The sequence below is a fragment of the Amphimedon queenslandica genome, unplaced genomic scaffold, assembly GCF_000090795.2.
Source record: "Amphimedon queenslandica unplaced genomic scaffold, v1.1 AMPQUscaffold_13522, whole genome shotgun sequence".
Classification (NCBI taxonomy): Eukaryota; Metazoa; Porifera; class Demospongiae; order Haplosclerida; family Niphatidae; genus Amphimedon; species Amphimedon queenslandica.
In genome coordinates, this window is record NW_003546242.1 from 1,837,176 (window position 1) to 1,853,001 (window position 15,826).

The 15,826-nt window shown below is 33.7% G+C and overlaps 1 protein-coding gene across 1 annotated transcript; it reads left to right on the forward strand.

Annotated features, from left to right (window-relative positions):
- Positions 1-1,661: 1,661 nt before the first annotated feature.
- Positions 1,662-9,669, forward strand: LOC109586580 (protein sidekick-1-like). The gene is made up of 15 exons (XM_020002806.1): positions 1,662-1,873; positions 2,473-3,084; positions 3,263-3,583; positions 3,733-4,107; positions 4,663-4,986; positions 5,901-6,218; positions 6,456-6,776; positions 7,216-7,518; positions 7,777-8,085; positions 8,572-8,850; positions 8,894-8,917; positions 9,011-9,179; positions 9,223-9,285; positions 9,338-9,397; positions 9,450-9,669. The coding sequence occupies exons 2-15, from the start codon at positions 2,613-2,615 to the stop codon at positions 9,547-9,549; spliced, it is 3,438 nt and encodes a 1,145-aa protein (XP_019858365.1). The 5' UTR covers positions 1,662-1,873; positions 2,473-2,612; the 3' UTR covers positions 9,550-9,669.
- Positions 9,670-15,826: the final 6,157 nt, after the last annotated feature.

The following is a 15,826-nucleotide window of genomic DNA, read 5'->3' on the forward strand; positions in this document are numbered from 1 at the left end:
AACATAGATAGTACTATCTATAGACTATGAGAAGCATAAAACAGTGTGATAATCTGTAAAATTTGCACATGCAGCTATAATTTATTTTATTTCGATTTTATTCATTTCCAGCCATTGCATTTAATAAAACAATTCGTTAGCTATATGGTCTTGCCCAGAAATTCTTCAGAGTCGTGGTGTTTCAGTGTTTGAAAGCTCCTCCTTGCATGTCATCAGCAATTTTCATTGTTTATTGATATCGTATATAGCCTTTACAAAAAATATCATAAGAATTGTTGGCAAAATAGTTGTAGCATAAAATTAACGCCTTGGCATTCATATTTTTTAACTTCAAGTGAATTAATTCAGTCTTAATACGCATGTTAGCCTACATATATTTTTACTGACTTACCTCTTAGATTTACAGATTGGAATCTAAATTTAAATTATTAAAAGTGTTAGTTTCCATTTCCCCTGCTAGATATTATGAAAAAGAATGAAATTTAGTTAGATGAAACTTGATTACTAGATGATATTTATGAGTTTTCTGCAGGCCAAAAGACAAGCTATGAGCATTGCTAAATAACGATCTATCAATCAGAAAACAATATTACTTGTTGTACTACAAACTACAAAACGCACCTGGATTTGAATCCTTTTTCGAGCCGAGTTCCTTTTTTAGCGAAAATAAAATTGTAAATCATAATCTTTCTTATTAGTTTACACAATTGCTCTCTGAGCCTGAGGTACATGATTTTACAGAGGACTAGATAGTTTTGAAGATGCCAAAGATGCCAAAGATGCCAAAAAGTCAACCAACTGAAAAACACCATAATGAAAAGGCTCACATGTGCATGTCAGCACAGTTATAGCTTATGATTTGAAAGCATAATACTTAGCCCCTAAAAAGAGTACCTTATGGTATCTATAATGGCCAGATTACTTGATTGATTTCTCTATAGATTACTTTATGGTACTGATAGAAATAATAGTTATTGTTGTTGCAGCTAGAGAAAAGATAATACAATAAATATAGGTTAAACCTTGTTTGAAATTGTGTGAACACCTTCAAACATGTTTAACCATCTATGAGAGTGTTTAACCATGAAATAATGATTGATTGTAGGCTTTTGTTATGATAGCGATAATGTGTTGTCGAAACAATGTATAGCAGCCATAATAATTATTTTTAATCTCTTTGTTCTAGTTCTTGGCAATGTCTCCATAACCTCAACTCCTCCTCGTTCATCCCCAGCTGTGTTTCAAGCAGGAGAGAATGTCACTCTATCTTGTTCCAGCACTACTAATACTTACTCATGGTCCACATCATTTTCTGATTCAGTAGTCACTACTAGTAATATTACTGGTATGTTTCTACATGGAGCTAATACAGGAGATCACGTGTGTAGTTCAGGAGGAAATACCGCTACTTATACAATATCAGTACAAGGTATGAAATTAATTTTGGAGGGCATCCTGTATTTGTATCCTGTATCTTGATTCTTTTGTTTATTCCCTCATTTCTCACTGTATAATGTTTTTTCTTCCAAAGGTACAACTATTTGGCACAGCAATCCTCCCCCAGGACGACTACTACCAAACAACACTGCAATATCAGTATACACTGGTGTATCTGAGGTCAGATGCTACACTGGTGACACTAGCACTAATAATGATGCTACTCTAATACTCACTCCAACTGGTTCTTCCCAGCCTCTTACATTCACAAACAGGGAGGCAGGGTATCTTAGGAAGAATGGTCAGACCTCAATAGCTAATGTTACTAATGGGGTCTATACTTGTCAGTATACTAATTCAACTGGTGGTGTCTCTTATGCTTCGTTTGCTGTGTTTCCAAGGACCAGAGAGCCTTCTTCTGGCTCTAGTAATACTAGTAAGGAATCACATTCTTTCTCATGAGCCTGCTGTGTATATAATGTGAAGAGTATATGATTGATTCATAAATATACATGTAGATTGATATGTGTACTCTTACTATACCAAAATTTGGCTGAAATTATTGAGGTTTTTGCAAGTTGTACATGTAGTTTAGCAGTGATATCATTGACTAGGTGCAGAGTGAATTAAACCATCAGCATGCATCTAAAATTTTCTAAAATTAGTTTCCTGAAATTATTTCACTATCTCATAAGTTCCTTTGCGCTTAATTATAGTATGGCAACTACTGGATTAATTAAAATTTGGTAATAATTCTTTGAGAAAAGTATTGTAAAGTAGAAAAATTTTCTTGGGCAAAGCCCTTACTTACAAGAACTTGAACGTACGTCTGGGCGTGACTGGGAGGTGCGGTCTGGAGGCAGAGCCCCTCAATGTTTTATATTCTTTCTAGTTATTCTTATTTTTATTAAGGCTTGAATCTATTCAGCTTTGTGTATGTGTGTGTGTAGCAAGTGTACACACATGCATAGCTTTGATTATTACTTTGATTATTTCCCTTGTATAACCATGCATCTTCCTCTCTCTTGCATGTAGCTTCTCTTGAAGTTCAGTCAGTTGAATACAGCACTAATAATGATTCAATCATAGTTACTTGTATAACCACAGGATGGCCAGCAACTCAAGTAGTCTGGAAACAGAACAATGTCCAGCTATCCTCTGGCAGTGGATTCACAATGAACCAAAGAGTATTGGACAGGGAGCAGTGTACATACAAGAACGATCTCATTGTTGAGAATTCCGTGAATCGTCTTGGCACGTATAGATGTGAAGTTAAATCATTGCATCATAGCAATGTTACCATAGATACCACAGTTGGATCCGTGACTATACTAACAGCGGGTAACATACGAGTTGCCATGACGACCTTGGGATCGCAAGAAGTTGGTGAATCCTTCACTCTAAACTGCTCTGTTAATAAGATTAATAATGTCTCATTGGGTATACGATGGATGAAAAATAATGTGACTATAGTCTCTGATATTAGTAAAGGAGTGATGCTTGGTGGTATTGAAGAGGACTCTGATTCTGTTAGTAGGTTACTTACTTTGAGTCCCATCAGACTATCACACTCTGGCCAGTACTCGTGTAATGCTATCAATGGAAGTGCTGTTGATGGTAGAGCCACTATTAGAGTTGATATTGATGGTACGTGTGAGTTGATGATTGTTTTTGTTTTATTTGCTGTTCAATTGCTAATTCATGTTTATTTTGAGTTACCCCTGTACATTTTTAATGTTGTTTTTCGTCCCTTTTTTGTCTCTATTTTTTCTTCTTATACATTTTTCTCAAACATTCCCATTCTTCCCTCCCCTCTCTCTCTCAGCTCCCAACTTGTCATTCTCATTAGACCCCAGTCCTGATCTGTCCCTAACGTTAGGAGAGGAGTACACATTAATGTGCTCAGCACTACTACCAGACTCACTGAGTCCAACTGTTGCATCAATAATCTGGTACAAGGACTTATCTCCGTTCACTGGTAGTGGTGTCACAACTAATCTAGCTGAGGGCACTTCTAATCTTAATCTTGGTATGGCCCTCTCTGAAAAGGCTGGTAATTATACCTGTGTGGCTAATGTGTCATCTCCATTAATTGATACTGGGTATAATCTCATTTTGTCTAATACAACATTAATTACTGTGTCAAGTAAGTGTATGTACAATACAATAAAAAGAATGCAATTAAGAAGATAGATTTTTGAAAGGGAGAGAGAGGTTTGAGTATAACACATGCATGCATGTAAATTAATGTTCCTTTGCTTCTCCCTTCTTCTCTTTCCCCTATCACTCTTACAGTGCCTGAACCTAATTCTGTTGTGTTGGCTCTTAACTATCTATCTCCACCATATTATGCCGGCCTCAGACGTGATCTCCAGTGTTCAATTGATTCATTATACATACACAATGATCCTACAGTCACAGTCAGCATTGATATACTATTCAATGGCACAATAATTCCTTCTGGACTTTCTTCTAATGGGAGGAAAAACCTACAACAATTATCAAGTAATCCTAGTGCAGGGCAGTATCGAAAGACTTTACAATTTCAATATTTTGTGTCTTCTGTGGACTCTGGTATATACACTTGCATGGTCAATGTGTCGTCTAATTATTTATCAAGTTATATTGTCAATGCTTCTATTAGCAGGACCAATGAATATAATATTGTTGGTAAGTATTGTACATGTTGTTTTGATGAATAATTATTTAGGTATAATGTGTGCTTACATGTACATGAAGTAGTAATTGTAAGTGCTATGTGCATGTACATTATAGTGCATAACAAATACATGTACATGCATTGTTTTGTTACATAATTTTACTGTACATGTAGCAATGCATGTACATAATTATATACTTTTATATATGTACATGTACATGTACCGTACAGAAGGAAATTTTGGAGGGACTAAATTTTGGCGAATTGCTAAATTTTGGTGATTGGCGAATTTTAATTTGGCGAATTTCTGGCCACATGCCATTGAGCATGCGTATAATGGTTCAAAATGGTGAATTTTTATTTTGGCGAATGGCTATCAAAATGCCAAATTCGCCAAATTTAACTACCTCCAAAATTTCCTTCCATATGGTATGTTTTTTCTAATATAATGTTTAATATTGTTAATAATGGGTGTGATGTATAACATAATGCGTGTCAGTGTATGTCATGAGATTATTCCTTGTGTAAACATGTTTATTATTGTCCACTCTTTTATATACACATAGCTCCCAAACTGGCAGTAGTATTAAACTCCACAAGATATCATCTTCCTAATCATCCTTCATACAACACAGCTACACTAATGTGTACTGCCACCTTACAACTGATAACCTTTGACTTTCTAGTATTCCCTAAAGAATTTACATGGTCTGGCCCTTCAGTATCAAGTGCTACTCCAGCTACTAATCCAACTGGTGCTGTTAGTGAGAGCTCCCTACAGCAGACTTATACTACAGCTGGTAGCTATAATTATTCGTGTACTGCATCAGTGAGTGTACCTAATGATCCTACTGCTAGTACTACTGATGCTATTAGTGTTATTGTGACTGGTAAGTGTGTGTATATCCTGATGTATGCATGCATTGTACCATATTTCAATGGAAAGAGCATATAGAACTGATGGACTGAATAGAGAGAATAGATTTGTATGGAAGTAATACAGAAAATAGACATCTATTAAGCTGTCCATTGAGTCATTGCCAGGCCTGGGGTAATATGTAATAGTAATAGTAATAGTAATAGTAATTATTACAATTTTTCATGTAATAGTAATAGTAGTAGTAATAGCAGTTTCAATTTTAAAAGTAATAGTAATAGTAATAGTAACAGGGCCTAAGTAATAGTGTTAAATTAACATGGATGACACTATAGATTATCTTTCACAATAAGTAATACCAATAACCCCAGTTGAATTGCTATTTGATATAGCTGGTAAAATATTTCGACCAGATCACTGTTCACTGTCTGACAGTGTGTTTTAAAGACTAATAAAATGCTATCAACGTATTGTTTTAAGTTATTTTTCATTATGTTGTAAAACTACAAGAGGTAATAGTAATAGTGATAGTAAAGGCAAATATGTAATAGTAATAGTAATACTATTACTTCTCATTTTTCTTGTAATAGCAATAGTAATAGTAATATGAAGTGTCAAGGTGTAATAGTAATAGTAATAGATTACAATTGAAAGTAATTGACCCCAGGCCTGGTCATTGCATGAACTTATTATAAATTTTACTTAATTACACTATACATGTATAATATTCCTCCCTTTCTTCAACTCTTTGTAAAAAGAGCTGAAGAGATTCTTTTTACTTCTTTTTGTAAGCTTTTGTTTTTGTGACAATACATTGTGGGATAATGGCAAATTGTCTGTACATGTGCATCAGTAACATTTCTTATGCCATATCAATGCACATGTACTTTATTTTCCTTCTTTCTCCCTCTCTCTCTCTCTCTCCAGCTCCATCACCCCCTCTTTCTCCAGTAAACACAACTGCTGTTAACATTCGTTGTAATTCAGCTACTATCAGGTGGATAGTTCCTAGTATAGCATACACTCCTGAAGAATATGTTGTACTTTATGGAACTAATTTAACTAATATGAATAACCTTAGCTCTGTCGTAAATGGATCAACTAATTTCAGTGTCACTGATTCCTTATTAGCAGTTGATCTATTTGATTTGATTTATGATACAATATATTATTTCAGTGTTAGGTCTGCTAATACTGAGGGGTCTACTGAAAGTGGTGCTAATGGCTTCAGGACAAGAGAAAGACGTAATGTTATTTGCATAAATTTTGATACATGCATGTTTGTTGCCCTGATTTTGAATGTAAATCCTACATGTGTGTATATTACACATTTACATGTAGTTTTTAGTGAGTCTAATTTTGCAGAACTTGCAAAATCAAAAGTAAAGCTTGTAAAACTTGCAAAAGTTAAATCCCTTGAAGTTTCCATTTGTTGTTATTTTTTGTCATTGTTACATTTCTTTTAATTATCTATACATGTAGCTCCTACAGCTCCTCCTGGTAACTTCACAATAAACACTAACAGTGTCTCGAGGTCACTCTCATTCTCCTGGGATCCTCCTCCTGAACACAGGAATGGAATCATATTTTATTATAATCTTACTTGTTACGAAACTGTGGGCAGAGTCGTTTATTTAATAACTTCACCCAGTTTTCCTCGTATTGTTAACGAGAGTGATTCAGTTCAGTTTGTTTTGTTTGGGTTCCGTCCTGGTACTCTTATTAATTGTAGTCTCACCTCATCTAATAATGCTGGTATTGGGCCTTATGCTGCCAGTGCTTACATTTATACTGTTCAAGAAGGTAATAGAAATAAACTTGAAGATGATATCTACATGTACAACATTATCAAGAGTACAAGAGTGCCAGCCCTAGAAATATCAGTAGGCTATTTTTTGTTTTTGCATCAAAGAAGCATTGAACACCACCTAATGTAGCCATTTTTTTGCACTCAAAATGATGTATATTTTAGCAATAATTAACTGATTATTTACATGTACATTGTACATGTAAATACTGGTGTCAATCATTATTTTTTCTTAACTATACAGTGCCCTAAAATTAAACTTTACAAAAAAATAATAATGACTACATACATGTATGCACTGAAGGTCCCTAAGAAGCTTGTGCTTGTGCCATGAACTAAACTAAACTATGTACATGTACAATGTAATTTATAATATAGTGATTGGTTTTTAACTGAGTCTGTTTATATTATAAATATTTTACCTTTTTTCTCCAGCTCCCGGTGGACCTCCTCTCAATTTCCAGATATATAAAATCACTTCTAATGATTTCATGCTCTCCTGGCAACCACCAAACCTTCTCCTTCAATTTGGGACCATCATTCACTATACACTGTCATGCATGGAGCTAGAAAGGGGAGTAGTGCCATCTTTATTTCCTATTACTTATGCTCCAGATCAAACTAATGCCACTGTTAGTGGATTGAGACCATTCACAGCTTATAACTGTAGCTTAACTGCTAGTACTGTAGTAGGACCTGGCCCACCTGCCATTGATACACCAATGACTGACCCTAGTGGTAAGAAAAAGAGAAAGAGAAAAGAATAGAACGAAGGAGAGTGTGTACAAAGTATTTTTGTTGTTAGAGCTAAACTGTCATTGTTTTGTGATGTACAATGTAAATAACTGCAAAATTAAAGTCCCATAAAATATCAATAACATCTTTTGTGAAATTAGCATTATAAATTTATTTTTACATCTAATTAAGTTTTATCATAATTTATTAGTTTTGCTCCATGCATATACAATAATTACATTATTCTCCTTCTCTCATCAGTTCCTGGTGGTTCCCCTCAATCATTAACACTCACTCTAATAAACATCACCACACTGACCATCTCATGGCTACCAGTACCTAAACTGCTGCAGAATGGCATCATTACTAACTACACAGTCAGTTGTAATCTAAGCACACCACATGTGCAACTGGTACCTGTTGATCATATATTAGAGATGACACAATCACGTTACAAGTATAATATAAGTGGTCTTAGGCCAGGGTTTGTCTATAGCTGCTACGTGTTTGCTAATACTTCTAAGGGTAATGGACCTAGTGCTGTTGGTGTAGTAAGAACTCCTGGAGGTGGTAAGCTACTGAGTATGTACCGGTACTTTTACTATACATGTACATCTGTGTGTAAAATGTGGGTTTGTGCCTACTACCTCATGGAGTCAGTAGTCAATACACTATGAAAATGCAATTATGACAAAAATTCCAATTACTTTCTGTTTAATTAAGCCTCAATTACAATTATTGTTATTGAGATCTAGTGCATTTTTAATTGCAACATTAATATACAATGGATACAAAATTAATGAACACTAATGAAAACTAAATCTTTTTGGATCCTCCTCCTGACCATAAAGAGGGTTTCACTTCATAATCATTAAGTATTAAAACTGTTGGCAAAACACTTATCTAACAATTACACCCAGTTTTCCTCTCATTAACAACTGTTAATGGGTGATTCAGTTCAGTTTGTTTTTAGTGGGTTTTGTCCAGGGATTCTTACTATATTACTGTTATTGTTAGTTATGATACTTTGAATCAGTTTCATATTTTCTATTTTAGTTAATGTTCAAACTTTCTCTGTAACAAAGCTCAATTCTACAGCAGTGAGGGCTGAGTGGGGTTCAGTTCCTGGAGCTAGTCATTATACAGTCTATTATGAGTCAACCAGTAGAAAAAAGAGACAAGTAGACACAGGAATGAAGCTATTCCCAGGTGATACTACTAAAGGTTTAATAGGAGGATTAGATCCTAATCTGAACTACTTGTTCTCTATATCTACATCATTTAGTATTAATGGATTCATTTATGAAGGGGAGAGGACTCAACCAATACCACCAGGTAATGCTTTAACATCATCTGTACTTTTATATAATGCATGTAGGTACTGCAGCATCATCATCAACAGGTAAGACAGTTTGTTAGTGTTAAAGCAATAGACTTATGTGCTAATAACTATCACAAAAATGCATGTAGACTTTTATAGAGCTTCTGTTTATAGTTCCTTACTCTACTGAGAGTAGTCCTGTGCCAACTATAATAGTGGATAACGGAGGAAACATTGGATTGATAGTTGGTGTGATAGTATTAATATTACTATTAGCTGTATCTATAATTATTATATTAATACTGCTTATGTATATGAAAAGAATCAATAGTAATCAAAAGAGGTACATACATGCACACATTATTGTTAATTAATTTGGTACATAGAAAATTAGTGAATGACGTAGTAATCGAGTGTAGCCCAGCTTATGCTACAGTAGAATTAAAAAAGTTAGTTATACTATGACTATTATGTTATGTCTATATACATGTACACACACAGTACTGCTGATAATATACTAATGAAAGATAGCCCAGCCTACAGTACAGTGCAACAAACTCAGTCAGTTATATAAAATAAAGTTATTGTTATTATTTAAAGTTATTATTAATAGATCAACCGTTGAGCCAGTGTATGATACAACTGCTGATGGATACGAGACCCCTCTTCCACCACCTGCTGAATATGAAATACCAACTACAACTGTTTTCTAACTTGTATAAACATGTAAATCTATTTGTATGAAATGTGCGTGTTTGTGTGTAGATTTGGTATACCCTCCTTTTCTTTATTATTCTGACAAAAATTTTAAATCTCCCCTTTTGACATTTGGACTATGCAAAACTACTGGTATGCTGCATTTTTTTAGTAATTTCAAAAGTTCATACAAAACCAAATTCGATTGAAATCAGCTCAAACTTTCTACACAACAGAAGTACATGAATATGCATCAGAAAAAATATAAACAGAGAATTCTCATCTCGCCTTTTTTTGTGTGTACATTCATTATGTATACAGTATGTACACATTAATGCACAGTACATCAATGTAGGTATGTTATGTACATTTACAGCTGTACATGTACAATGATCTCCATATTTGCATGATGTGTGTGTATAATGTATTGATTAGTTGGGTAAGTGGTCTATGTGTTGTGGAGGATTCATTGAACTTGGTTTCATGTACGTGTTGGATGGTAATTAAAAGACTTCATTAATTTAATATTATGTATAGCTGTGTGTGTGTGTTAGTGTTAGCAAGAGTCCATTATAGACTCTTGGTGTTAGTTAGTAGCTCAATAGAATTAGTTAAATATTTACAGTTGATAAGTGTTAATTTCTATGTTGGCAGTAATTTTATAATTTATGTAATCTTTTATTAGGCTGTTTTGTATGATATATATAGCCGTATGGCAGTCTTATAGCTGTATGGTAGTCTTATAGCCGTATGGTTACATGAGGCAGCCTTCCTTTTGTCACTTGTTGGTATTAATGCTTTTTGTCCTTTGTGTACATGTATATTTAAGCTCTGATTTTTTGTAAGACCTGTGTGTGTAATTTTTGAGAAGAATTTTTTTTGAACTTAACCTGGCCCATTACATGTGTGTGTAAGTTTTTGGTTCTGTGTGACATTGCTTCGTCTCCAGCTAGATTTAACTGTGTTGATTTAACTTAAATTGAAAGTGTTATTTTAGTGTCAAAAATCATTTACAAGTTTTGTTTGTATTGATGGTGCAACCCACAAGTCTGACAGGTCCCACGCACCCTCTGCTATCCTCTGCTTATGATATTCTTTCAATTTCTGACCGTTCATAAATACTTTCCAGAAAACACAGTTTTTTGAAACTACTCTCAGTGTATAAAGTATGCCTCTTTTTCTGTTTCTTTCAATAATTGTATTTTCATCTGGCCTTGCAGTTAAAAGTCATACTTATGAACATATAACAGAAGATGGTGTGCTGGAGAGTTTTTTGTGTGCGGATAAACCATTAAAAGAAGACACCATTGTAATTCTGTCAGCAAACTTCACTCATTTTATTAGCACTGCATCATCATTTTGCCTGATCAATAGTAGCTCTAATTACTCATTGACTTTAACCAGCAATTCAACACAACCAGCTATTGTCAGCTGTAACTCCACCAATACATCAAGTGTTTTACCAACTACTGGGTTTGCTTTCTCTAACATACGTAACTTAACTCTACACAAATTAGTATTGAGAGGCTGTGGGGGGTATCTGAAAGGATTAGTAGGTCTAATGAAGACTATAAACTCAACAGAATCTTCGTTTTATTTCAGTGAGTACCACTCTGCTGTACTATTATTTCTAAACATTGATACACTGCACATTATGGACATTAAAATTGCTTCCTATTATGGCTTTGCACTTCTATTTGTCAACCCAGTTAATGTGACAGGACATTGCATAGCAATTACTGCATCTAAAAGTGCTCAATTTATTTCAAGACATAGAAAAAGCCCTGGTAGTGGTATCTTTCTTCTGTTTTATGACAAATGGAAAATAGTCTTTCCTAATATTTTCTTGGACAGGATGAAGCTTTTTACCAATTTTGATGATAATTACGATATTACTGATCTCAATGATCCAAAATTATTTGAGAAGCGTATTCCAGTCATCAATGCTGCTTGCCTAACAGTTTTCTTCACTCAAAATTTTACCGTCAATGTATATATCAGCAATTCAACAATCAAAAGAAACTATGGATCAATATCAGGAGGTGCATTGGTGCTACACTCTAACAGTTTCACTAATTCTCAGGTCAGTATTACAAATACTATGTTTGAATCAAACACCGGTAACAAAAGCTATTATTGTGCTTTGCATCTTGCAGTATTATACAAGTTCAATGTAAAGGAACATTTTTATGTGAAGCAAACCAAAATACTACAACCATTGTATGTATATAATAGTAGCTTCACAGGTGAGAATATTATCTTTTATGATACCATAAAAAGTGGAGCCATTTATTTTGCTGCATATAATCCTCCAGATAATAAAATTAATGTTGTATTGTCTAATGTGAAATGTAATCACATTAACACATTAGGCAAAGGTTATTGTTTGCAAGCAAATTCAAATTGGAGAGCAAGCTGTAACATTATTTTAGAAAATTTTTTGGCAAAAAACAATGGTAACTTTTTGCTACTTCCCATCATGGAGTCTTCTACGTTTATGATATCCAACATTAGTAATCTTGTTTTGTCAGGATCAAAAAATCATTACATCAGGAATTATGGTTCTGTGTTTTATCTGGCTGACACTGATGTTGTTTTAGATGGTTATTTTAACTTCAATAATAACAATGGTGGTAGGGGTTCAGTTTTCTTCTTATATGGAACCAGTAGGTTTTATCTTGTTAATGGCTTAAGAGCTTCTTTTATAAAAAATAATGCTTTACTTCAAGGAGGAGCAATTTATGCAGCATTTGATAATTGCACCAAGAAATGCATGTGCACATTTCTTCTTAATTCAACTCACAATAACATCAGTATTAACTTTATTGATAACACTGCAACAGAATCAGGGAGTTCGGTCTACAGTACTAACTTGTACAACTGCTACATAAAAGATGAATATTACAGTGCTTTCAAAGCAAAAGTATTATTTCATCAAATATCAAATGGCACTTTAGACACTGGCCTTTCCACATATACAGATAAAGTATGCATATTTATAGACAATGAATGTATAACATTTAGTGATACAATATCAGTGTATCCAGGTCAGACATTTGCAATACCAATGGCAGCTCTTGATGGACTTAATCATACAGTTTTTTCTGAAGTGTCTTTAGGATTATTTAAAGTGCTAAAATCACATCTTTCCCAAAAGACTAATCGTTTCTTTCCAATATTTTCTTGGTCTTTATCTGACAGCCGGCAGATATTGAATGAAGGTACCTTTACAGTTGTCCAGTTGACAATTCAATTAAGAAATGAAACGCTTAATCAAATCCCTCATCAAGAATCTATTTTGCTGGTTCAAGCAACAACTAAAAGTGACATAAATTTTTCATTGCCAATAAATTTAAAGACTTGTCCTGTTGGCTTTGAATTTAATCAAGAGCAGCAATGCAAATGCTCAAAAGCTATTTTAAAACTTCAATATCCAGCAAAGTGTGCAATATCATACGAATTAAACAAAAACCAGAAAATGTTCCCAAATATTACTATCTCAAGACCATCAACTTTGACAGGCTGGATTGGGCTTTTGAATACATCTCTTGAAACTAATGTTTTTGGTGTGGCTTCAACATGTTCTTTATACTGCAATGCAATAAGAAATTTTAATGTATTTGTGATCAAGGAAAATGCAAGCATAGAAATAGCTGATATACAAAATTTGGGTAACAGTGCACCACTTTGCCTTGAATACAGAGAAGGACCTTTATGCACTCAATGTTTTCCTGGCTATAGTGTCACATTTAGCTCAAATCAATGCAAGAGATGCAGTAATTGGTGGCTTTTAACTTTAATCATCTATGCAGCAATTGGCCCTTTATTCATTTACATTTTATATGCTCTCCAACTGACATTAACTACTGGTACACTCTATGGCATTATATTCTATGCTCAAATAATAGTCTTATTTAACAATGACAGTAATTATTACCAAGAAATGTTGCTATCAATGTATTACTATAGACTCACAAACGGCATCATTTCACTCATTAATTTGAACTTTGACACTGGTATTCCGCTTTGTTTATACAATGGAATGACAGAATTAGTGAGATCTGGTCTTGGCTTAGTGTTTCCTATCTATTTACTTCTAATTGTGGTAGGTCTCATTGTTGCAAGTCGATACTCTGTCAAACTCTCTAACAGAATATCCCATTCATCAGTGCAGGTATTGGTTACAGTTGTACATCTTTCGTTCACAAGACTTTTGACGTCTGTTTTAGATGTGTTTAATTCAGTTGAAATATTTACCAACACAACTGAAGTGCCACTCATAGTTTGGTATAATGATGCTACAGTTGAATATGGTAGGGGAAATCATTTAATATTAATGATCATTACATCATTAATAGTCGTGCCTATTCTACTGGTGTATATAATAATACTTATAGCTGGTAAGCTATTGCTCAAAATAGATAGCGTCAGAGAGTATATTCGTCCCATTTATGAAGCTATGCATGCTCCTTTTAAGAGCAATTCAGAATTTTCTTTTTCAATCAATGTTCTGTTTGTCAGTATGATATACATAATGTACATCAGACATTTCACTGCTTCACGGTTGATCCCAATTGGTAGTGTGTATTTTCAAATCATAACTTTCATTCATCCTTTTAAGAAGACTTACAATAACGTGTTAAACTTTATTTGCATCATTGTCTTAAGCATAGTTGCTGTAACTTGGTACTACTTTAACATTAATGGATACAACCCTACAACAGCATTAGCCATAGCCAATTCAGCAATAATATTGATGCTGACTGCAGTTATTTTAAGCCATATTTCACCATTTACACGATTCATTAAAAGAAAGAAGTGTTACCTTACAACTAAGATGCAATGGCTTAATCATCGAAGTGGCACAAGAGCTCAATGCACTTCAGAGAATAATAATTTCAGACAGAGGCAGGGATCGTTTTTTGAGTCATGCTCTGAAAGAGAACCACTACTTCAGATGATAAACGATTGACTTTACATTAGATTAGCATCTGATTTTTGTGGCTAGCACACACAGTATACATTATAATTGCTTGTAATATGTAAGCTTTTTGATTTTCTGCATAGTAATTCAAATACTTTATTATACTTACTTTAGAAGCATAAACTGCTATCAAGCCAAAGCTATTGGAATGATGATTACAATGCTCATTGTTGCGCAGCTGGTTAAAAATACACTTTTTTCATTATTTCTGAATGCATTGATAAGATCAATATATAGCATGCAACAAAAGTATATTAGTCTCCTTAAATAGGAAATCAAAAGGGCAAAACAAGACTAAATTTGTACAAACGTAATTTTTGCATTACATTCACTTAAAATCCTGCCAAGAGCAAACAGTAGTATAAGCAGCTTAATTACTTATGTAGCTCTAATAGTATATTGTTACTATGATAGCTCACTTAGCATGCTTTGTGGGCAATCCATGATGAACTAATCCTTTTCATAGTTACCAATAGCCTACACTAATTCTAAGAAGACATGTACACATACAGTCGTGCATGCAATTTTATATGTAAAACAATCAAAATGTTTCCTAGAACTTTCATACTGGTACTTGTAATACAAATCTGTGTTCATGAGTTAAGGACATACTACTAGTACCTATTAAGATTTTGTTCATTTATGCACCTGCACTAGTGCACAGAAATAATGACTATCTTTTTTTATTATAGCAAGCTTTCCATGACAATAAAATAATGGATAAAAGATTAAAAATAATCAAAGACAAAAGTATAACAAAAAGCAGCATTGATGAAGTACAAGATAGCAAATTAAAAATACTAAAGATAATGAGGAATATGTTAATTGTTAACAAAAGAGGAGTAAAAGCATGTGATGGCAAAAAACTACTAAATAAAAGATTGTGATTAAAACAGATCAACAACTGATTCACGACTATTACTAAGTCTAACTTCAGTAGAACTTGGTACAATTGCTCTCCTTTGTTGATCAACAGTTAGATGTGATTCATTTATATCTAAAAGAAGTTCGTCATCTTCATCTTGATTCTTGAATAACTTCTTAATTAGAGCATCATAACATTTCATGTGTAATATCTGTAGATAGAAATGATAAACAACTATCAAAATAAAACTAACAATAAAAACAGATAAACAAGTATTGTACCAGATCAACACTTTACTGTCATCAGTAAAGACCACAGATAAAGAAGCCATTATGCACAAATTTAAAAGAAACCAAAACTCTATTATATTGTTTAACTTTTTTCTGTATACACCACCAAAAATAAAACTAAGGGAGAGGATAACAGCTGTGACTGCCAATAGCAA

Coding starts and splice junctions, on each gene's coding strand:
- LOC109586580 (XM_020002806.1), top strand. CDS start 2,613: ATGAACCAAAGAGTATTGGACAGGGAGCAGTGTACATACAAGAACGAT. Junction 9,180..9,222: donor ATCAATAGTAATCAAAAGAG/GTACATACATGC, acceptor TTTGGTACATAG/AAAATTAGTGAATGACGTAG. Junction 9,398..9,449: donor AGTACAGTGCAACAAACTCA/GTCAGTTATATA, acceptor TATTATTAATAG/ATCAACCGTTGAGCCAGTGT.